Source organism: Delphinus delphis, chromosome X (genome assembly GCF_949987515.2).
Source record: "Delphinus delphis chromosome X, mDelDel1.2, whole genome shotgun sequence".
Lineage (NCBI taxonomy): Eukaryota > Metazoa > Chordata > Mammalia > Artiodactyla > Delphinidae > Delphinus > Delphinus delphis.
In genome coordinates this window covers 35,229,202-35,253,061 of record NC_082704.1, presented here as the reverse complement: position 1 = coordinate 35,253,061, position 23,860 = coordinate 35,229,202, and the positions used below count along the sequence as shown (strand labels likewise).

At 37.7% G+C, this 23,860-nt stretch overlaps 2 protein-coding genes across 2 annotated transcripts in view; one reads left to right on the top strand and one right to left on the bottom strand.

Moving 5' to 3' along the window:
- The window catches only part of COL4A5 (collagen type IV alpha 5 chain), a 217,903-nt gene that overhangs the window by 85,003 nt on the left and 109,040 nt on the right, over positions 1-23,860 (top strand). Inside the window, exons 2-3 of the mRNA XM_060002285.1 lie at positions 11,039-11,098; positions 17,265-17,354. Of these exons, the coding sequence (XP_059858268.1) occupies positions 11,039-11,098; positions 17,265-17,354 (150 nt within the window). The remainder of the gene's footprint in view (positions 1-11,038; positions 11,099-17,264; positions 17,355-23,860) is intronic.
- LOC132418439 (large ribosomal subunit protein eL39-like) lies at positions 17,892-18,248 on the bottom strand. Its single transcript, XM_060002286.1, has one exon. The coding sequence runs from the start codon at positions 18,202-18,204 to the stop codon at positions 18,049-18,051; it is 156 nt and encodes a 51-aa protein (XP_059858269.1). The 5' UTR covers positions 18,205-18,248; the 3' UTR covers positions 17,892-18,048.

Here is a 23,860-nt window from a genome sequence, read left to right as displayed (position 1 = left end):
CCCATCTCGTGGTGTGTCTACATATTACAGAGGGTTAGTAACTAACTAGGAATGTGGTCGGTATTCCCTCAAGAATAAGGAGACATTCCGTTTTCAAACATCTAGCCACAAGTCAAGATAGTGTACGTTCTGTTCTGATTTTGTCTACTCACATATGTGTAGCTCTTCTTCTACCAGATGTACCATTTGAATTTCTTTTTATGATTTTCTGTTATGTAGTATTTATTCTTTTTGTTTCAAATTCAGCTTTGCCTTCAATTATACTTATAGATGACTAGCCAGGTAGACTTTGATTTCTAAAATTGTTTTGCTAGTTTATGTATGGTTCTTAAAGCTTTTCACCCAACAGTAGTATTTGTTCCTAAGAAATGGACTGATGATGGAAATCAGGTACAATATCATGTTAACAAACTTGATTAAATAGCAAATTGCAAGGTTGTTGCAATTTTTATTAAAATAAAAGCTCATAGATTGGCTCTGTGTATGTAGGGTGTGTGTGGACTCTTTCTGCCTGTAAAGGATTTTCTGTCTTCATCTTCCAGATCTGTTTGTCAAATCATCTCTCTCACCTACACTTCCACCGATCTCTCTAAGACAGGGCTAAGTAAAGACAGATTTTTGTCATGACAAGAGCACAAAGTGACAATAGATTTTGAGTAGTATATAAATTGAAGCTACTTTGTAAATACTCTGAGTGACAAATATTGAAAAAGTACTGCCAGCTTTAATGTTAGAGGAAGTTGTAAGTTTTCTAAATATTGACTTGACAATTACCAGCCTATTAGATGGAGCTAGAGCTTTTGTGATTTGGGAGGGGTGGCAGCGGTGATGGTGGTATACTGCTTCTCACCTTTGATATGTGACTTTATGTAATCAGTGTCCCAAAATCAAGAACACTATTAAGAAGGCATTGCTTTTTTTCCTTGCTGATTATAAATGAAACAGCCAGAACTGAAGCATGCCTGCTTTTTGTGATTGTACTAAACTAGGGTTTTCTGATTTCTGTTTGTGTTGGAAAATACCATGGAGGTTTTCATGCAGAACACTTGCTTTACTGAAAGTGGTAGCAGGGTTTCCTGCTTTGCTGCCTGTGAAATAAAGATCATATTAGCTCCTCCTACCATGAATACCAGCTGCTGCGGTGATCAGCCAGTAATTCTGTTAGAAATGCACAGGAAATGTTGGTCTACTCAGTGTAAGGGCAAAAAACAATTTCTGCTTCTTACCTTCCTGCCAGCAGCCAACAGGGAGGCCTAGGGTATATTAGTGCATTTTTACACTGGCATAGGGCCCTAGAATTGGATGCACTGAGTCTTTTTTGGTTTTTAACATCTTTATTGGAGTATAATTACTTTACAATGGTGTGTTCATTTCTGCTTCATAACAAAGTGAATCAGTTATACATATACATATGTTCGCATATCTCTTCCCTCTTGCGTCTCCCTCCCTCCCACCCTCCCTATCCCACCCCTCTAGGTGGACACAAAGCACCGAGCTGATCTCCCTGTGCTATGCGGCTGCTTCCCACTAGCTATCTATTTTACGTTTGGTAGTGTATATGTGTCCATGCCACTCTCTCACTTTGTCCCAGCTTACCCTTCCCCCTCCCCATATCATCAAGTCCATTCTCTAGTAGGTCTGTGTCTTTATCTTAAATGCACTTAGAATACAGGTTTTGACTGCTTCATAGGAGACATTCCAGACATATTTATGCTCAGCAGAACTCTGAAGTTTTTATTCTTATTATCATGGTACTGTGGTCTTTCTGCTTGTTTCTTTTATCTGTAATGTTAGAACTCTTCCAAGGCCACAAATAACTCAGATAAGTTCAACTTGTGCTATAACCTCTTTACATTAATGGAACCGCTTTACTGAAATCCTAAGAAAGATGTTGAAACTCAGGATGTCTGTACAGGCCTGGTAGAATGGAAAGCCACAGTGCTTTCAATAGCCAGTCTATAAAAATCTTCTTGCTACAAAATCAAGGTTTATTTTACTTCTCAATTTTCTTTTCTCAGTGAACCCATAGTTGTGGTTAACTCATTTATCTGAAAGTAAGTCATTTTAAATGCTGTTGGAAGTTTTCATAATGTCCAGAAGTAAATTATAACATAAAATCCAATGATTTTATTATATTACTCATGTTTGTAATTCCATCATTCTGGACCACTGATTTTTAATTGGAAATTTTGGATACTTTCTTCCAGAGTTAGTAGTGGAAGGAACATAGCATTTGGAGGCAAAAGACAAAAACCTGAGTGTAAGTATTAGCTTACTGTGTGGTCCTATATCAAGTCATTTAAGCTCTCTAAATCCCCATTTCTACATGTGATACCATAGGTAAGTATAGCTGCATACATCCCAGCAATATTACTGAGACGACCAAATGTGATATATATCATATCATTTGTAAATTGTAAAGGGCTATTAAAATGTTGGTTATCATTTTTATTATTCTACAACCCTTTCACCCTAAAATCTTCAATACATTTATCTCAGGCTTATAATCCCTTAGTGGCAGGTTGGATATGATAGTATCACTTAAGAATGTACGTTTTGGGGCTTCCCTGGTGGCGCAGTGGTTGAGAGTCCGCCTGCCGATGCAGGGGACGCGGGTTCGTGCCCCGGGTCCGGGAGGATCCCACATGCCGCGGAGCGCCTGGGCCCGTGAGCCATGGCCGCTGAGCCTGCGCGTCCGGAGATGTAAAAAGAATGTATGTTTCGTTTTACTGCTGAAAATGTATATATCACCAGATTTTCATACGAAGTTTTCATATTAAAAATGAATAATAATTCCAGCAGGAACAATTTATGTGTAAGCACTGTCCATCTCCTTCTACCCACAAAGTAAAATAACCGCTTTTAGTTTGAGTAGGGAAATTAAATGTTTCTTCTTCTGCTTATATTACAGCTTTATTAAGTGATTCATTGGGTTGATCTCATTTTAAAGTGATTTTAATCTGTTACTTGCTTGAGTTCCCATTGTTGAATTTTCTTTGTAAGAGACTTAAGCAGATTAAATCTCTTACTGCACAAGTGTCTTAAACCTTAGTACTATGGGCTGCATTATGAGTTCATCACTAGAGGTGTTAACTAGGTGAGGCTGGATGGCTAGAAATGTTTTAGGTGGATATCATAGATCATACAAAGCTAAGAATTGGAAAGCTGCTAATTCTGTGATGTGATCCTTACTTGTGTTTATTTTCAAAGTTAGATCATGAATATGCTTATAGATACTTATTTCCTTCAAATATTGCTTGTACCACTTAAAAACTTTGGAAATTCTTGCTAGGGAAAAATCTACTAGAGTAACGTATGAAAAAAAATATTTTGTGTGTGTTACCAGTTTTCTAAGCATTTTTTTCTTTTTTCAGTGTTCATAATACTTTATGTTCATCTTGTGTCATTTATCTTACTCTGTCTAATAAATACTAATTTGCTTATTTCTCTAATTCCTCTTTTTAGGTTATAAAATTTTCTAGAGAGATAAGATATTTAATAATCTCCCTACACTCCATATTAATTTGTACAGAGCCAGACTCAATAAAAACTTCTCAAATTTAATTTATGGTTACTGGTACCTAAAATTGGGGAGAAAGTTGCTCTTGATTAAGGTAGCTTACACTTGGTTTTTCTTCCTATCTGCCAATCATAGAATCTTCTCTCAACAAATGCCATTCTGATTTAGGGTAATTTTCTAATGTAAAAATCCCATTTATACAAACACCATTAAAAGTATCTAGTAACCTAATTTTTTTAAAAGTTCCTCCATTTCACGTATTTCCAGATGGTATCCAATAATACTTGGAAATAATAAAATTTGCCCAAAATAGGTATAGCTTCTCCACCCTAAATGTAAAATCACTAAAGCTAATGTGAGTAACTTGTTTGTGGATTTTTAAGGTTAAAGTACTTCTGGTAATAAAGCATTTGGTAATTTGTCCAGACTAGATGCCAGAAGAGCTCCACTGTCTGATACTTGATATCTTTAAATATTTGGGTTCACTTTGACCAACCTTAGTTTATGAGCATAAACACATAAACTAAGGTTTAGGCCACCGCCTCCTTTCCCCAACATTCTTCCATCCCTGTTGGAAAAAGAAAATAGAATCTTGAAAACCAAATGAGTGTGTCTTTTTCTTTAGTTATCTTAAAAATTGTAATGTTTTTAATCAAGGAAACTCATTACCTGTGTTAGTATTGGTGAATCACATGTTGTAGTCATCAAATTTTTAATGAGTCTCCATGTATTTTTTAGTTCTAGATTTGTAGGAAGTGGCAGGTGCTGCTTTGGTTAAAAGGCTTTCAAACTGATTAATAGGTTCATCTATAATTTGATTTTTAAAGAAATACATTTATGATAGTGAGAAAATGTTTCCTCTTCATAAAAAATCTGGCAAGACATACTGGCTTTTGCTCAGAATTTGAAAGTATATGGGAATCAGTTTGGAATATTGAAAAAGTCAAGAAACTAATTCTAGCTCTGGTGCTGTCTTTCGCCGTCCATTTCTTTATATTTAAAATGAGGGAGGTATATTAGGTAATTTCTAAGACCTCCTTCAACTCTACTGACATTCTTTCATTGATAGCATTTATTCAGAAGAAATAGATCTGTTTATGGATTGTGTCAGGATATCAAATGAAGGGATGTAACAAAAGATACATAAATTTTTACCCTTGGACTGTTAAAGAATGGCGACTCTGTGCCCACTCCATCCCCCAAAATGGAGGTTTTGTGTTAAGAGTAGGCAAGTCAAAGATGACTTACGTATTGAAATCTTAAATTACTATCTTCTAAGAGTTTATGAGACTTGTGAGAGTAGCCCTTGTGTGATGATACGGCATAGTATTATATTGTATGCATATGGTATTTTTTTAACATCTTTATTGGAGTATAACTGCTTTACAATGTTGTGTTAGTTGCTATTGTATAACAAAGTGAATCAGCTACATGTATACATATATCCCTATATCTCCTCCCTCATGTGTCTCCCTCCCAACCTCCCTATCCCACCCCTTTAGGTGGACACAAAGCAACGAGATGGTCTCCCTGTGCTATGCGGCTGCTTCCTACTAGATATCTATTTTGGTAGTACATATATGTCCATGCCACTTCCTCACTTCGTCCCAGTTTACCCTTCCCCCTCCCTGTGTCCTCAAGCCCATTCTCTGTGTCTGTGTCTTTATTCCTGTCCTGCCCCTAGGTTCTTCAGAACCTTTTTTTTTTTTTTTAGATTCCATATATATGTGTTAGCATACGGTATTTGTTTTTCAATTTCTGACTTCATTCTGTATGACGGACTCTAGGTCCATCCACCTCACTACAAATAACTCAATTTCATTTCTTTTTATGGCTGAGTAATATTCCATTGTATATATGTGACACAACTTTATCCATTCATCTGTCGATGGACACTTAGGTTGCTTCCAAGTCCTGGCTATTGTAAATAGAGCTGCAATGAACATTGTGGTACATGACTCTTTTTGAATTATGGTTTTCTCAGGGTATATGCCCAGTTGTGGGATTGCTGGGTTGTATGGAAGTTCTATTTTTAGTTTTTTAGGAACCTCCGTACTGTTCTCCATAGTGGCTGTATCAATTTACATTCCCACCAACAGTGCAAGAGGGTTCCCTTTTCTCCACACCCTCTCCAACATTTATTTTTTGTAGATTTTTTGATGATGGCCATTCTGACTGGTGTGAGGTGATATCTCATTGTAGTTTTGATTTGCATTTCTCTACTGATTAGTGATGTTGAGCATCCTTTCACGTGTTTATTGGTAATCTATGTATCTTCTTTGAAGAAATGTGTATTTAGGTCTTTGGCCCATTTTTGGATTGGGTTTTTTGATTTTGAGCTGTATGAGCTGCTTGTAAATTTTGGAGATTAATCCTTTGCCAGTTGATTCATTGGCAAATATTTTCTCCCAAAATAAGGGTTGTCCTTTCGTCTTGTTTATGGTTTCCTTTACTGGGCAAAAGCTTTTAAGTTTCACTAGGTCCCATTTGTTTATTTATTTATTTTTCATCCATTTCCCTAAGAGGTGGATCAAAAAGGATCTTACTGTGATTTATGTCATAGAGTGTTCTGCCTTTGTTTTCCTCTAAGAGTTTGATAGTGTCTGGCCTTACATTTAGGTCTTTAATCCATTTTGAGTTTATTTTTGTGTATGGTGTTAGGGAGTGTTCTAATTTCATTCTTTTACATGTAGCTATCCAGTTTTCCCAGCACCATTTATTGAAGAGGCTGTCTTTCCTCCATTGTATATTCTTGCCTCCTTTATCAAAGATAAGGTGACCCTATGTGCGTAGGTTTATCTCTGGGTTTTTTATCCTGTTCCATTGATCTATATTTCTGTTTTTGTGCCAGTACCATGCTGTCTTGATTACTATAGCTTTGTAGTATAGTCTGAAGTTGGCTATCAGAATCTGAAATTTTAATAAACATCTCTAGGTGATTCTGATTCATGTGTTCTAAGATATATACTACAAAATAACGGCATAGGGAAACGATACCCCAATAATGGAGTTAGGTATCCAGACTGATATGTCTACTTAAAAAAAAAGATAAACAAATGGATAAATCGTTAGCCAGGCTCATCAAGGAAAAAAGAGAGAAGACTCAAATCAATAGAATTAGAAATGAAAAAGGATAATTAACAACTGACACTGCAGAAATACAAAGGATCATGAGAGATTACTACAAGCAATATATGCCAATAAAATGGACATCCTGAAAGAAATGGACAAATTCTTAGAAAAGCACAACCTTCTGGGACCGAACCAGGAAGAAATAGAAAATATAAACCGACCAATCACAAGCACTGAAATTGAGACTGTGATTAAACATCTTACAACTAACAAAATTCCAAGACCAGATGGCTTCAGAGGTGAATTCTGTCAAACATTTAGAGAAGAGCTAACACCTATCCTTCTCAAACTCTTTCAAAATATAGCAGAGGGAGGAACACTGCCAAACTCACTCTACGAGGCCACCATCACCCTGATACCAAAACCAGACAGAGTTGTCACAGAAAAAGAAAACTACAGGCCAATAACACTGATGAACATAGATGTAAAAATCCTCAACAAAATACTAGCAAACAGAATCCAGAAGCACATTAAAAGTGTCATCCATCACGATAAAGTGGGGTTTATCCCAGGAATGCAAGGATTCTTCAATATACAGCAATCAATCAATGTGATACATCATATTAACAAACTGAAGAAGGAAAACCATATGATCATCTCAATAGATGCAGAAAATCTTTTGACAAAATTAAATACCCATTTATGATAAAAACTCTCCGGAAAGTAGGCATAGAGAGAACTTACCTCAACATAATAAAGGCCATATATGACAAACCCACAGCTAACATCATTCTCAATGGTGAAAAACTGAAACCATTTCCACTAAGATCAGGAACAAGACATGGTTGCCCACTCTCACCGCTATTATTCAACATAGTTTTGAAAGTTTTAACCACAGCAATCTGAGCAGAAAAAGAAATAAAAGGGATCCAAACAGGAAAGAAGAAGTAAAACTCTCACTGTTTGCAGATGACATGATACTATACATAGAGAATCCTGAAGATGCTACCAGAAAATTACTAGAGCTGATCAATGAATTTGGCAAAGTGGCAGAATACAAAATTAATGCACAGAAATCTCTTGCATTCCTGTACACTAATGATGAAAAATCTTAAAGAGAAACTAAGGAAACACTCCCATTTACCATTGCAAAAAAAGGAATAAAATACCTAGGAATAATCCTATCTAAATAGACAAAAGACTTTTATGCAGAAAACTATAAGACACTGATAAAAGAAATTAAAGGTGATACAAACAGATGGAGAGATATACCATGTTCTTGGATTGGAAGATTCAACATTGTGAAAATGACTCTACTACCCAAAGCAATCTACAGATTCAGTGCACTCCCTATCAAACTACCAATGGCATTTTTCATAGAACTCTAACAAAAAATTTCACAATTTATATGGAAATACAAAACACCCTGAATAGCCAAAGCAATCTTGAGAAAGAAAAACAGGACTGGAGGAATCAGACTCCCTGACTTCAGACTATATACTACAAAGCTACAGTAATCAAGACAGTATGGTACTGGCACAAAAACAGAAATATAGATCAATGGAACAGGATAGAAAGCCCAGAGATAAATCTACGCACATATGGTCACCTTAGTTTTGATAAAGGAGGCAAGATAATAAAACGGAGAAAAGATAGCCTCTTCAATAAGTGGTGCTAGGAAAACTGGACAGCTACATGTAAACGAATGAGATTAGAACACTCCCTAACACCATACACAAAAATAAACTCAAAATGGATTAAAGACCTAAATGTAAGGCCAGAAACTATCAATCTCTTAGAGGAAAACATAGGCAGAACACTCTATGACATAAATCACAGCAAGATCCTTTTTGACCCACCTCCTAGAGTAATGGAAATAAAAACAAAAATGAACAAATGGGACCTAATGAAACTTAAAAGCTTTTGCACAGCGAAGGAAACCATAAACAAGACGAAAAGACAACCCTCAGAATTGGAGAAAATGTTTGCAAACGAAACAACTGTCAAAGGATTAATCTCCAAATATACAAGCAGCTCATGGAGCTTATTATCAAAAAAACAACCCAATTAAAAATGAGCAGAAAACCTAAATAGACATTTTTGCAAAGAAGTTATATAGATTGCCAACAAACAAATGAAAGGATGCCCAACATCACTAATCATTACAGAAATGCAAATCAAAACTACAATGAGGTATCACCTCACACTGGTCCTAATGGCCATCATCAAAAAATCTACAAACAATAAATGCTGGAGAGGGTGTGGAGAAAAGGGAATCCTCTTGCACTGTTGGTGGGAATGTAAATTGATACAGCCACTATGGAGAACAGTAAGGAGGTTCCTTAAAAATAGAACTTCCATACAACCCAGGAATCCCACTACTAGGCGTATACCCTGAGAAAACCATAATTCAAAAAGTGTCATGTACCACAATGTGCATTCCAGCTCTTTTTACAATAGCCAGGACATGGAAGAAACCTAAGTGCCCATCGACAGATGAATGGATAAAGAAGATGTGGCACATATATACCATGGAATATTTCTCAGCCATAAAAAGAAACAAAATTGAGTTATTTGTAGTGAGGTGGATGGACCTAGAGACTGTCATACAGAGTGAAGTAAGTCAGAAAGAGAAAAAAAAATACCGTATGCTAACACATATATATGGAATCTAAAAAAAAAAAAAAAGGTTCTGAAGAACCTAGGGGTAGGACAGGAATAAAGACGCAGACATAGAGAATGAACTTGAGGACACGGAGAGGGTGAAGTGTAAGCTAGGACAAAGTATGAGAGTGGCATGGACATATATACACTACCAAATGTAAAATAGCTGGTGGGAAACAGCCGCATGGCACAGGGAGATCAGCTCAGTGCTTTGTGTCCACCTAGAGGGGTGGGATAGGGAGGGTGGGAGGGAGATGCAAGAGGGAGGAGATATGGGGATACAGGTATATGTATAGCTAATTCACTTTGTTATAAAGCAGAAACTAACACACCTTTGTAAATCAATTATACTCCAATAAAGATGTTAAAAAAATGAAAATAAATCTATTTAACTCTTAATGTAGCTGGCATATAGTACTAAAAGCAGAGTATATAACCTAATCACCTATGTATAATAAATAGTGGCTATATAACTGTTTCAATTAGAAATGTCAAGTTCACATCTGTTATTGGAACAGTCTTTTGCAATGTGCATGAGAAATTTCCCCCAACATCAAGCCCCTGTAGTTTGCTGTTATAATCAGGAAAAGGAGTTTCAGTATGAGGGTGACTTCGAGTTGCAACTGAGTGGGTTAGGATTTCTAACCGGAAGGACAAGGTTAGTAGTTCGTTAAGGATTGGGGAAGGTACACTGGTAGTGATTGGAGTAAAGGAAAGCGCGGAATGATGGGACGGAGGCTATCGTACATTTTAATTCATAGTCTCCCATGGCTGAACATTGATAAACATTATTTGGTATTTACATCACATAAAAATTTCTCTTATTTGATGAGAAGCGTAACCCCTTATTGTACATAAATGCTGAGCTATCTACATATGTTAAACTAATTACTATTTGTTTTTCTAAGCAGTTCAGCTTCATGCCAGAGTAAAGGATAGTTCTGGATGGCAGACATCATCTATTGTCTTCTTGTCCTACAGGTTCTTATTTTGGAGGAGTATATGTTTCTGGCTCTAGTACCTCAATTCCTCATATGAGTGAATGAAGTTGTTACGAGTGGCTATTTAGGATACCTAGGCTGTGGGAACAACTTTTGTGGTAAAGCTTGGAGCTATTAGAGACTGAGCTACTAGTGATGAAATAGCGGAAGCAAAGAAAAGAAAGGTGGTAAAAGACAGTATGTAGTTCATGCTCATGAATGCAGAAGAGCAAGGGACTTTAAGTAGCAGGCATCTTTGGCTAGTTGCCGAGGTCTTTGCTAATATAGATTGAGAGGTAATTTCTTATAAGTGATGTTAGGAGAGAAAATGAGTTCCTTAGAGCTGAAAATCATATTACAGGGTAGTTGTATGGATTTCTTTTTCATTTATAAAAAGACATTTTTTGGGCTTCCCTGGTGGCGCAGTGGTTGAGAGTCCGCCTGCCGATGCAGGGGACACAGGTTTGTGCCCCGGTCCGGGAGGATCCCACATGCCGCGGAGCGGCTGGGCCTGTGAGCCATGGCCGCTGGGCCTGCGTGTTTGGAGCCTGTGCTCTGCAATGGGAGATTAAAATTATAAGTATTTGCTCATTTTGAAAAGTTCAAACAGAAATGTATACAATAAAAGATGAAAGATTCCCCAGAGGTAACCATTGTTTGCAATTTTGTATATATCCTTTCAGATGTTTTTCTGGTAGTTGTTTTACAAGTTTGGATTATTGAATTCATTTGAGCTATAAGTCAGAGTCTGGTTTTCAGGTTCATATTTAATGATTTTCCTCCCCTTTTCTCTTCCTTATAGGCTTGCTATGGGTGTTCTCCAGGATCAAAGTGTGACTGTAGTGGTATAAAAGGAGAAAAGGTAAGATATGAGATGAGCCTTAAAAAACTTGGAAAACCAATAAAATCGTGATTTTAATATTTTTTTAAAAAAAACAGGGCTTGTACCTCAGCATCTAATTAAATAAAATGAATTTTACTCTACTGCTTATTTTAGATTGCTTTAAGGATTAGACTATATCTCAGAGATCAGCAAACACTTTCTGTAAAAATACATATGGTAAATAATTTAGCCTTTGTGAGGCACATAAGGTCTCTGTCACATAATTTTCTCCCTTTTTAAAAGTAGCCCTTTAATAGTGTAAAAACATTATTGGCTCTTGTACTATACAAAACAGGGATCTGACTGAATTTGGCATGAGAGCTGTAGTCTGCCAACCTCTGATGAATCTTGTTGCAGTCAATGACTTAATAGGCAAAAGAATGCAAAATTCTTAAGGAACCAAACATTTATCAGGCTACTAATCTGTGCTAGTTACCATACAATTTCATGCGTTTCATGTATTTTTATCTAATCCATTTAAGTTAAGGATGGTCTATCTCTGTTTTCATCTCACTTTAACCACAACAGCATCCCTATTATATAGATATGATGATTACAAAGTAAGTATTGGTGATGATTAAATAACATAAACCTAGCCACTATGAATCAGTGACTGACATTGAAAACAGAAGATTAAAAAGGGATAGTGAATTGTGGCCAAAAAGGAATTGTACTAGGAGGAAGGTGATCATACCCTAGTCTTCACTCTTTGGGGCTCAGTGAATATTTTTGAATGAATTATTGAATATTACTAATGATATATGAAAAAGTTTGGGATAATATCTCAAGAGCATATTCCATTTAGGCATATAGAAAGGTACACTAGCATACTAAAGGTGTTTAAAAGTCCTGGAGTAAAGAAACCTATTTGTTTGTTTTGCAGTGCTGTATTTCCAAGCTCTATTTAACCATTTAACCCACTTTGCTTCCTTCTAACGGAACACCTATTAATGATAATTGAAGAGTGTTATACAGAACGCTTATTTGAATAACATTAGCTTGAGGGGAATAGTTTTATAGTAAAGCTACTTTCTGTAGCAGTAAAAACACCAAGAGGGATTCATTTCTGATATTAGCGGAATGACTTTTATCAGATTAACTCTCCTTAAGATAAGAAGTAAACACTCTGGACAAAATATAACAACTATTTAATAGTACAGGAGAGTGGCCAAAGTAGGAAAAAAGTAGAGAGGAGTCTTTTAAAGAAGGGAAGTACAGTGGGCAAGTTTGCACTTATGTGCCTTTTCTCCTGGGTGGGCGCTTCAGTCTGCAGGGCAAAGGATGGCAAGAACCCAGACAGAAAAACAAAGTCTCAGTGGCTTGAGAATTCCAGGACAGAATTGAGGATGCCAGAATGGCTGGAAAATGATGGGAGATATGCTGGAATGGAGGGAGTCACAGAATGGAGAGACCAAAAATCTGCTTGTAAATGCAGCCCAAATACTTGGTTGGACCCTGGACTTTATATGTATAGGGGAGGATTCATGCAACCCAGCAAGAAGGAACAGCTGGAAGCCTGCAATAAGTGAACACAGACTTAACTGCTGTCCATTGAAAGGAAAACAGAGTTTTAAGTGTTAGTTCAGCTGAGTTAGCTATTTCCTAAAACAAAAGTTCAATACTTTTTAGACAATATAAAACAATCCAGTATGTGTACATATTAATAACTACAATGTCCACTATGCAATTAAAACTTACTAGACGTGAAGTAACAAGTAAAAGCGACCCATGGTCAAGAAAAAGACCAATCAATGAAAACTAACTCTGAAATAACACAGATGTTAGAATTCTTAGACAAAGATTTAAAGCAGATAGGATAAATATATTTGTTGATTTAAAGGGAACTCTGTGAATAATGAGTGAACAGATAGAGAATCGCAACAGAGCATTGGAAATTGTGAAATAAAAAGGAGGGAAATCTAGATTTGAAAAGCAAAATATAAGAAAGAACAGTTTACCAGGTGGGCTTTTAACAGCAGAATGAAGAACACTGAAGAAAGATGGACAAATAACTTGAGAAATACACGTTACCTAAAACTAAGTAACTAAATGAAGCAAAATATGACTAGCCCTATATCTACTAAGGAAATTGAATTATCATACTCTTCCCACACACACATAAAAATTCCAGTCCAGAAGTTTTCACTGATGAATTATGTGAAACATTTATGTAAGAGACAATATCAATCTTGCATAAACTTAGAAAATGGAAGTGTAAGGCCAACTGGCCCGAGGCAAGGGAACGCAATCAGACTCACAGGTTGCATCAGACCGAAACTTTCTGGACCACCCAGTTCCAGAAACTGACCTGGAGACTTTCCGGACCACCCAGTTCCAGGAACTGACCTGGGGACTTTCCACCCGGCCCAGCCTTCCCGCCTTTCGAGGGGCGGGACTAACGGTCCCAAGACTGATGCGACCGGCACCAGATATTGCCAGGATACCCGGAAAGACCACCAAATAAGGAATAACCTGCACCCTCCCGGATTCACCACACCCCTTTCCCTTCTTCCTCTATAAATGCTGCCCAAACCCTCGCCCGGGCGCGACTTCTCTGGCCCCTTTCTCTCGGACCAGTGAACCTCGCCCGGGAGCGTTCCCAAATAAAGCTTGTTTAAGCTCTCCTCCGTTTCTTGGTGCCGTTCCTTACAGGAAGCATTCGGGCTGATGTCCAACTAATTTTATGAAACAAATATGCCCTAATACCCAAGCCAGACAAGGATAAAATTTTAAAAATCATTAAACTATAGCTCATTAACATAGATGCAGAAATGAAGAACAGAATTTTAGCAAATCAGATCCAATGGCATATAAAGTGGATAATGTGTTCTTACCAAGTGGGGTTTATGCAAGGAATGCATGGTTGGTTTAACATTTGAAAACCAAAATTATAATTCACCATATTAAAAGACTAAATACAATTTTTTTTTTTTTTTGCGGTACGCGGGCCTCTCACTGTCGTGGCCTCTCCCGTTGTGGAGCACGGGCTCCGGACGCGCAGGCTCAGCGGCCATGGCTCGCGGGCCTAGCCGCTCCGCGGCACGTGGGATCTTCCCGTACTGGGGCACGAACCCGCGTCCCCTGCATCGGCAGGCGGACTCTCAACCACTGCACCACCAGGGAAGCCCCCTAAATACAAATTTTAAACATAAATAAGCCTACCATGTAACTATCTCAGCAGATGCAAAGAAAGCATTTACGAAAATACATCATGGATTTTTTTTTTTCTTAAGGCAAGGCTTTACTGAGGCCCCTGCTGCAGCAGGGGTAGGGGTGCATCCAGGGATCGGGCCAGAGGGGTGGCTTAGGTGTTTTGCCCACCCCTCTGGTGGTGGTGTGTGCAGGGGGCATGCTCAGTACCCTGCTTTTGCTCCTGACACCCTGTTTTTGCTCCAGGCTCTTCAAAAGTGGCAGTTGGGTTTTTTGATCTTTTGTATCTTTTTGGGTCCAGAATTTGCCCCAACTGCACATGCGTGCAGTTATTTTTAGTCCCATATAGTTTCTTTGTGTGTTGTTTTTCCAGGAGAGCTGTGTCCAGGTGCAAGCATTGCAACACTGTAGCAAAGGGTCCCAGGTCCCAGCCTGTTTCTTTTTCTTTTTTAACATCTGTGTGATATTCAAGTGGAGATGTTTAAGATAGTTGGCCCTGTGAGCCCAGTTTTTAGGGAAAAATGTGTTGATGTTTGAGATTTCCCAGGGAAAGGGGGAGAAAGGGTCAAAAAGGGCCTCCAGAGAAATACCAATATTTAAAGGACAGGCAGGGGGAGAAGAATATTATTCCATAAAGAAAAATAAGACTGATTTTTTATTCAAATATGGGCAGGCAGCATAAACCAGGTTTTTTTAAAGTTTGACCTTCAGAAATAGATGTTCTACACCATTTTCTGTGTTAGTGAGTGTTAGAAAATTACAGTAAAATCTAGGTAGCTGTAAGGATTAAATAATTGCCTGACAACCAGTAGCAAAGGGTAGGCACATAACAAATGTCAGCCTTCCCTGCCATCTGTATTAGGAATTAGGCAGAGGACCCTCCTGGCACCCTCTCCTCATGGAAGCCTTCTATAGCTTCTACTGCAGGAAACTTTCTACCTTTCAAAGGCTGGGGATTGCTATTGCAATTCTTTTTGCTACTTTCCAGTAATTGCCCTTCTATCTTCTGTGGTATAATATTGCTCTGTCAGCTAGATAGGACTACAGCATCGTTTGACTATAGTGTGAGATTTCAGGACAAGTATCTGGTATAGGTATATGGTTTTTAATAATCCCAGCACAGTTAAGCTTTTTAGCACTCTCTACTTTCAGTTTCTAGTGTATTCCTCTCATATCTATAGCCTGGGTAGCAGTTTTGCTTCTGAGAAAATATAGCTCTCTTCAAGCATTATTCTCGAGTTTTGGCAGAGATATGCTTTAAATACTAGCGGAGATCCCAAAACGTAGCTGTGTTTTCCACTTATGGAAATATACTCGAACTAGATTGTCTTTTTCCTTCTAGCTTACTTGTGGTCTGGCACTTGTGGTCAGATTTCTACTACCTGCTCTGCCAATATGGGCTATGTAATGATTTGAGCCAATCCAGCTCTAAAATTTTTGAATCTTTTATTTTTCTTCTCTTGTTCTATTTCCTTCAAAATAATGACATTGAGATTGATGGATACTAAATTATCATAATTCTGTGAGCAATTAAAACAATAAAGAGATATATTTATAGAAAATAGAGAGAAAATGCTGTAATATGTCAATAATAATTATTGTCAAAGCTACAGGAATGTTTAGGTCTACCTTTAACTGGCTAACATTTGCTTCATTTGCTTTGAAGTAATAAGTGAAAACTGATCAGAAGTAGCCTTTTCAAAGGGCTTATATTTATTGTAGGATGCTTCAACATAAGAAGTTATTCAATACAAGATCATCTAAGCTATCTAGGCTAAACTTAGTATTTACCCCCTGTTGCCACACACACACAGACACACACAGATACACACACATACTGGGGTTATGAATGAAAGTCTATTGTACCTTAACCTCCAAGGGTAAGTGCTTCTAATGGCCCATTAGTCAGTTGCCTTGTAGATATGGATGCTTTCTCTTTCTCAGGTGCTGCCTAGGCTGTCACTCTGGATAGGATCTGGGGAGAAGAGGGTTCCCAGAACAAGGTCCAGAGCCTCTGGCCGGAGACTCCACCTTCAAGCCTTAGGAAAGTAGAGGAACTGCTTGCAGCACTGCAGTTGGAAGCACATGCCACGGAGCTGTGAGCCCTTAGGGTTCTTAAACTTAACAGTGATGAATTTGCTTTCTGTGACTGGATCCCCTAGAGATGTTAGGGTTCACACTCTTAATATAAATTGACTGTATGCAAGTTAACTAACCCTAATGTGTCTATCTAATGGTATATTAGTATACATGGTCGCCCTGCAACACCCACCTATCTGGTTGTATAGATATGCACACCAGGCAGCCTTTCCTGATAGATGGTGATAAGATGTAGACCTAGTAGACCCTCACTAGTAGGTAGACAGCCCTCCTGTGCTGGTGTTGATAAGTGCTGTGGTCAGAACTGGGACTTGAGTCACAATTGCTGGTGGTTTTTTCTTTTCCTCTACAACAAACATTGATTCCTTTTTGTATTGATTTTACAGTCAGAGAAAAATATAAAAATTTTGATGTTATAGAGCCTTTTTCTAGCTAACTCATCGCTAATCAGCAAATGAATTTCCATTCTGAATAATCCTGCAACTCTGTACTCCACAGCAAACCTGAAATCTTCTCTGATGTTTTCCTTTTGCACTTCTTCATCCCTGCACCATACTTATTTCATGTAACCCCTTCATTCCTGTTTTCCTGGATTTATTGCCATCTTCCCTGTTAAATTCTTGATGTCAGTATATATAAACTTCATTTCTGATAAGCTTTTTACTTTTACGAGAAAGCAAGAGATTACATTACCAAATACGATATAAATTCAGAGTGATTTGTATCTTTCCACTCCTATCTTACAGGTTTCTCCATGTTAGTGGACACTCTGAACTTAGCATAATTAAATTAATTTAGTCTTCTCTAGATAGTCATTTGATGTTTTTGAATCTCAACGATGTTTGTGCTTGAAAATTCACAAATGACTTTATCTTTCATTCTTGTTCAATTGCAGGGGGAGAGAGGATTTCCAGGTTTGGAAGGCCATCCAGGTTTGCCTGGATTTCCAGGTCCAGAAGGGCCGCCAGGGCCTCGGGGACAAAAGGTACGTGCCAAATTACCAACCAGTAATACTAAAGGAATTAAGCCATCTTAATGTGGGACAGGTGTCAAATCAATTAAAAAGTTACTGAATTATAGCCAGAAACTAATATTTAAATAAAACAATAGAATGGCCAAGAATCTATACTTCATTGTTGTTGTTTTTTTTTAAAAAGCTGAATATTACTGCTGTATTCAAATGCTTTTGGAAGCTGTTAATTGTGTGTGGTCATTGGGATCCTTAACAAAAATTAAGTCCTGTCAGGAGCTCAGCTGAGCTGGAGAGAGCTTAACTGCCAGGTGTCAGAGTACTGATTAAGACAACAAGCCAACATGAAAGTAACAGTCAAGGCTTTAGTCACTTAACCGTGACAGTGTGTATAAGCAAAACATAAACCAGAGAAAGCGTGGACTCCCCCACTCTTCCATTATTCCTCATGGAACAGTGCCAGTGAGGGTGAAATGGATAAGCACAGACACAGGGAATTGTTTCACTGCTCAGGGAGCTTGGAGCAAAAAACTGCTGTTTTGGTTTTTTTGTTGTTGTTGTTTCCAACAAAAGGTTCACATGTTTATTACAGAGCTACACAGTGAGCAGTGATGAGGAAAGCTCAAGAGGAGAGAGCATCAAACACAGGCAGCTGTTCCAGACACTAGTGATGTTCTGATAATGTGTGTGAATTCATATGTGAGGCTCATTATAGACCCAGCTTGGTTCTTCTCCAATGTCTTCTCTTAGAGTTGTACCTGATTTTATTACCAGTTTTCATTCGAATCCATTGGGGAATGGGATGATTCTGCTTTTGTTTCTTGGCCAGAAATCGCTTGATCCTGAAAGTCTTGTGAGAAGACATGGCGATGATCAAATCCAGCCGCAGATAGAATGGAGGACAAGAGAAAAGAGCAAAACTGCTGTTTTTTAGTATACCTGACAGCGGGATGAAAGAAGGGAGGGGGGAAGGGCTAGGAGTGGAGAACTACTGAGTCAGAGTACAGAAAAAATGTCCTCAAGGTTCCCCCTCTTTGACTGAAGACGTCTTCACCAAGGTTCCACGTAAACAGGCCTTTCAGTGCAGATATGCATAAGAGCATGACCAGCCAGGGGGATTGACTCCTTTACTACAATTCCCTTCAGAGACTGACATGCATTGGCTGTGCACTAATTCTGGTGTGGGATGGGCAGCTTTTCTCTATGAGGCTTACCATATGGTTGGGCCTGAAAAATCACACATAGGTCTTTAGCCAGGAGCCAGATTCCTCGATTCCATTTCCTGATTTTTCAGGACCCAAATGAGAAACATAGGTTACTCCAACATGGACCTGAATGGGTCAGGCCTTGAGGAGTTATGTCAAAAAATAGGTAGTTAATCTGAGGCTCCAGTGGATCATGGTCATGATCAAAATTATTCCAAGCAGGACAATCAGGCCTGCCTGGAGGAGTGAGTGTAACCATAAGCTCCAAACATTACCAAGCCAGGAATAGATGGGGTTGGGTGGTGAGAGACATGTCTAGCAGTTTGTCAAATTTACAGTGGCGGCAGCTATCTGAGACAGGTGTATCAATGAATTTGGTGAGGTGGAAGTCACACAGGCTATTCTGTGGGAGAGAAAGAAGGAGACAATATATCCTTACACTCTCCCTCTCCTGTACCCAGGCTCATAGATCCAAAGGTGCTGTTATCCTGTCAGTTGGGAATACTTTTCCCCATTGACTGCTGTGTGGGCAGTTTCTCCTATACCACGAGCAAGGATAGCATCTTATATGCATGTTAAGATATAGGATGTGAAGAGATAATAGTGAATTTTAAGATTGGGAAAAGCTTCTGTTTTTTTTTTTTTTTAATGGCTCTTTGACTGATGAACTGATATATGAAAGGGCCAGTTCTGTTCATTTTCCTGGAAAATAATAGTGGTTTAGAAACCCTTTTTTCCTAATTTTATTTCATGGAATAGTGGTACATCGTGTCATTACAGCATTAAGGAAATCAAATGGATACTCATCAAGTAGTCCTCTGAGTAAAGGGGGAAAATTAATTTAAACGCACAAATACTTTTTAACACTTAACTATACCATAGCATAGATTGTGGGAATAGGCTTGAGCATGATCTCTGAGGAGGTGGCAGTACACCAAGGAAGTTTTATTAGATTCAAGAGCAGAAGGGACATGTGCTAAATTTCCTGAGTAGAACTTTACACTGAGGAAAAGGCAAGACTCTAAATGACTGCATAAAATTTAAGTAGATGGGCCATACAACAGAATTTCCTATGTCCAATGAGGTGCAAAATAGCAGAATGTTTCTTGTGCACCCAGAAATAGCAGAAGGATCTGAAAGAGTCAAGTGGGTAGAATTGAGCACTAACTCAGCAGCAGTCCATGTAGACTGCTGGCATGGGACATCTCAATGGATTCCAGCTTGGACTAGACTGTCCCACCCCTCAACGTCTCAGAACTGCTTAAGCCCTCCATAGCTTAGGCACAGGCTTGTGAAAATGAGGTGGGAAGTCCAATTAACTGAGGTTAAGTTTCAGCCATCTTAGTGAAATGGGTGCTTTGAAATAGAAATTAAGTTGAACCATAGAAAAATAAAGTTACATTTCTTGTATCTGAGTTTACCTGGGATTTGGGGCTGAGTTTCTTGCACACTATGCTCAGTGAGAGGTGGCAAGTCTAATAAAGATTTAGGTCAGATTAAAAAGAGCTTCCCTGGTGGCGCAGTGGTTGAGAGTCCGCCTGCCGATGCAGGGGACACGGGTTCGTGCCCCGATCCAGGAAGATCCCACATGCCGCGGAGCGGCTGGGCCCGTGAGCCATGGCCGCTGAGCCTGCGCGTCTGGAGCCTGTGCTCTTCAACGGGAGAGACCACAGCAGTGAGAGGCCCGTTTACCGCAAATAAATAAATAAATAAATAAATAAATAAATAAAAGCTAACTACATCAGATTTTTTGAAATAGTTTAGCATTAACTGGGACTATTGTACAATAGTATGATAATTTTTAAATGTGTGGTTGTATGCAGTTTAAATTTAGAAAGCAATCCAGTCTTTTGCTGTGATTCCATTTCTATATCCATAAAAGGAGGAGGTTTGACTGCTTTCTAAACTTTGGGGATTTTGAATTAGAAGCACTTTCTGCTTCTATCTTCAGTATGACTTCATGCTCCCCAACATAGCTGAATTTATACTTTTTATGTGATTGGGTATTCGGGCATATGTGTATGTGTTAACATACATACCAAGTCAAAAATTTTGTAGGATTATTCTTTAATCTGTATACTCATATATGAAAGTAAATATATATAAAACAAATATATATACGAGTGTATATATAAAGATTGCCAAAGGATTTCTTTATTCTTAAAAATAAAATTTAATTGATTTTCAATAGATAATATATTCATTTTCTTCAAAATAAATTAACATAAAAAGGGTATACAATGAAAAAAATCTCCTTTCCACTGTGTCCATTAGCCACTGAGTTCTACGTATTCCCAATGGGCATCCACTTATGTTATTTTCTTGTGAATATGCCCAAGAATTTTTTATGAATATGTGTGCAGATACAAATATATACATGCACATACATGCATATACACACATGCACACTTTTACCTCCCTTTGTTTATAAAATGGTATCCAACACATTGTTTGACCTTTGTTTTTCACTTGACATACATTGTAGATATCCCATATCAGTATACACGGAACCTCCTCGTTTTTTATAACTGCATTGTATTATATTGTGTGTATAAACCATAACTCATCAAGCCAGTTCCCTATTGATGATCATTTAGGTGGTTTTCAATTTTTTGCTACCACAAACAGTGCTGCTATGATGTACAATTTAAATAGATTTTCTTTCCCCAATAAGGGATTATCTCTAAGATTACTAGAAGTGATTTTGCTGGATCAGAGCATACATGTATTTATATATTTTTGTGGATATCGCCAAATTGCCACCCAAGAAGTTGTATGATTTATCCTTGGTTCAGCAATGTACAAGAAGATCAATTTCCCTGTAGCTTCACCCAATCCTATTATGAAACTTGGATTCTTGCCAATCTGTTAGATGAAAAATGGCCTCTCAATGTACTTTTAGTTTGCACTTCTCTTATTAAAAATAAGATTGAGCATCTTTTCATTTCTGTGAACTGTCTATTTATACCATTTGCCCATTTTTCTACTGGATTGTTGGTGTTTTCATATTTCACCAAGCTATTTATATTTTAGGGAGATTGCCCTTTATCTGTGTCGTGAGTTACAATTATATCCCACCAGTTTGTCATTTGTCTTCGATGGGTGTGTGCATGTGTATGTGTATATTTGTGTGTGTGTGTGTGTGTGTGTGTGTGTGTGTTTTGTTTATCAGAGGTCTTTTGTGGCATTTGGGTTTTGAATATTAAATGCCTTCCCCACTGTAAGAGTATAAAATAATTCTCCCATGTTTTCTTCCAGTATATTAATAGTTTCACTTTTTTCATGTGAATGTTTTATTGATTTCAATTCATCCTGGTATGGTTTGCGATGTAAGTTCCACTTTTTTTTCCAGATGTCCTCACAAGTGTGTCCCAATATAATTTTCCCCACTGATTTGCAATGCCACTTTCATTATATACCAAATTCACATGAATATATGGACCTGTTTCTCAACTTTTCATACTCTTCCAGTGGTCCGGTTATTCAAATATCAGAACCAAACTATTTTAATTATTGACATCTTATGCTATATTTTTATATCTGCCAGTACTAGTGTCCCCTCATTGATCTTTTTTTTTCTTCAGAATTTTTCTCAATGTAACTAAATTGTTGATAATTGACTTTTTTAATGTTGAATCCTATTATCCAGGAACATGGAATGCCTTTCCATTTGTTCCAGTCTTCCTTTTTGAACTTCAGAAGTGTTTTAAAATTTTCTTCTTATGAATCTTATACATTGCTTGCTCAGTTCATTGCTAAATATTTTATCTTTTTCTGCTATTGTAAATTGCACATTTTCTTCCATTATGTTTTCTAACTGGTAGTTGTTGGTATATAAGAAAGCTATTAATTCTTCATATTAATTTTATATACAGTTACCTTACTGAATTATCTTATTGATTATAGTTTTTCATTTAACTATCTTGGGTTTTCCATGCATACAATCGTATTATTTGCAAATAATATGTTTTACCTCATTCTTTCCAATTTTTATACCTCTAATTTCTCTCTCTTATTTAGCCACGTTGGTTAGTATGACCAGTATAGTTTTAAGGCATCCTTGTCTTATTTTCACCTTTAGTGGGAAGACACAAAAAGATTCATTGAACAAACAATTTTCTAGTTTTAAAATAGAATTAGATTTACTTTAATTTCCTTAGAGATGCATCTTTTGTGAAAAGAGTAGATTATTAACCTTGTTTTAAAGCAAGGTGCGGTAGGCAGAATAATGCCCACCCCCTAAAGATGTCCATAACCTAATCCCCAGAACCTGTGAATATGTTAGGTTACACAGGTAAGCAAAATTAAGATTGCAGGTGGAATTAAAGCTGCTAGCTAGTCAGCTGGTTTTAAACTAGGGTAATTATTCTGGATGATCTGGGTGGGCCCAGTATAATCATAAGGGTCCTTTCAATGTTGAAGAGGGAGGCAGAAGAGTCAGTGTCAGAGTGGTGCAATGTTAGAAAGATTCATTCAGCCATCACTGACTTTGAACATAGAAGAGGGCCATGAGCAGAGGGATGCTGGTAGCTCTGGAAGCTGGAAAAAGAAAGTAAATGAATTCTCTCCATAGAATCTCCAGAAAGTACATAGCTCTGCCACTGAGACCCTTCATACCTCTGACTTCCAGAACTGTAAGATTGTATTATTTTAGGCCACTAAGTTTGTGGTAATTTGTAAGAGGAGCATAAGGAACTAATACATCAGGTAACCTTTTCTCCAAATAAAACTTTTCATGGAAGCCCCAAATAAAACAGATAAAAACAGAGCTTCAGTGATTGAAGGAGGGTGGCATAGGCATAAAGGAACCTCCAGGGGAAATTCTAGGGTTGTAAGTAGAGTAGTTTGAAAGCCACTTGTATAAAGCAAGATGTCCCAGTTTAATAAAAACTATCTAAAGGCTCAGATGGTGGCCTACTAGCTGTATGTTCCACTGAAATTCCTGCCTATTGGAGCAGAATTAGGTTTTCTTTACTCCATTTTTAAAAGAAACTACATAGTAAAACTTAGTGAGGCAAGACTAAATTCTCAGCAATGCGGTTGTAACTAGAAATGGGTAAATAGATTAACGAACATGTGGGCAGCCTCTTTTGCATGGAGTCTATAGCAGAAGCTTGAAAGGAAAGTCTATGGTTTTCTTTTTCTTTCTTAGCTCTGCCAGTAGAAAGTGTCTTATAAAACATAGCAAAGGTTTAAAACAGCAAACTCAAGAACAGCTCATGTTTAGGCCCAGAGATGATGCAAGCAGATTGACACAATATAGAAACTGCCCAGATTTTCAGCTCTTATTTTGTTTATGCATAAATGATTTGGGGA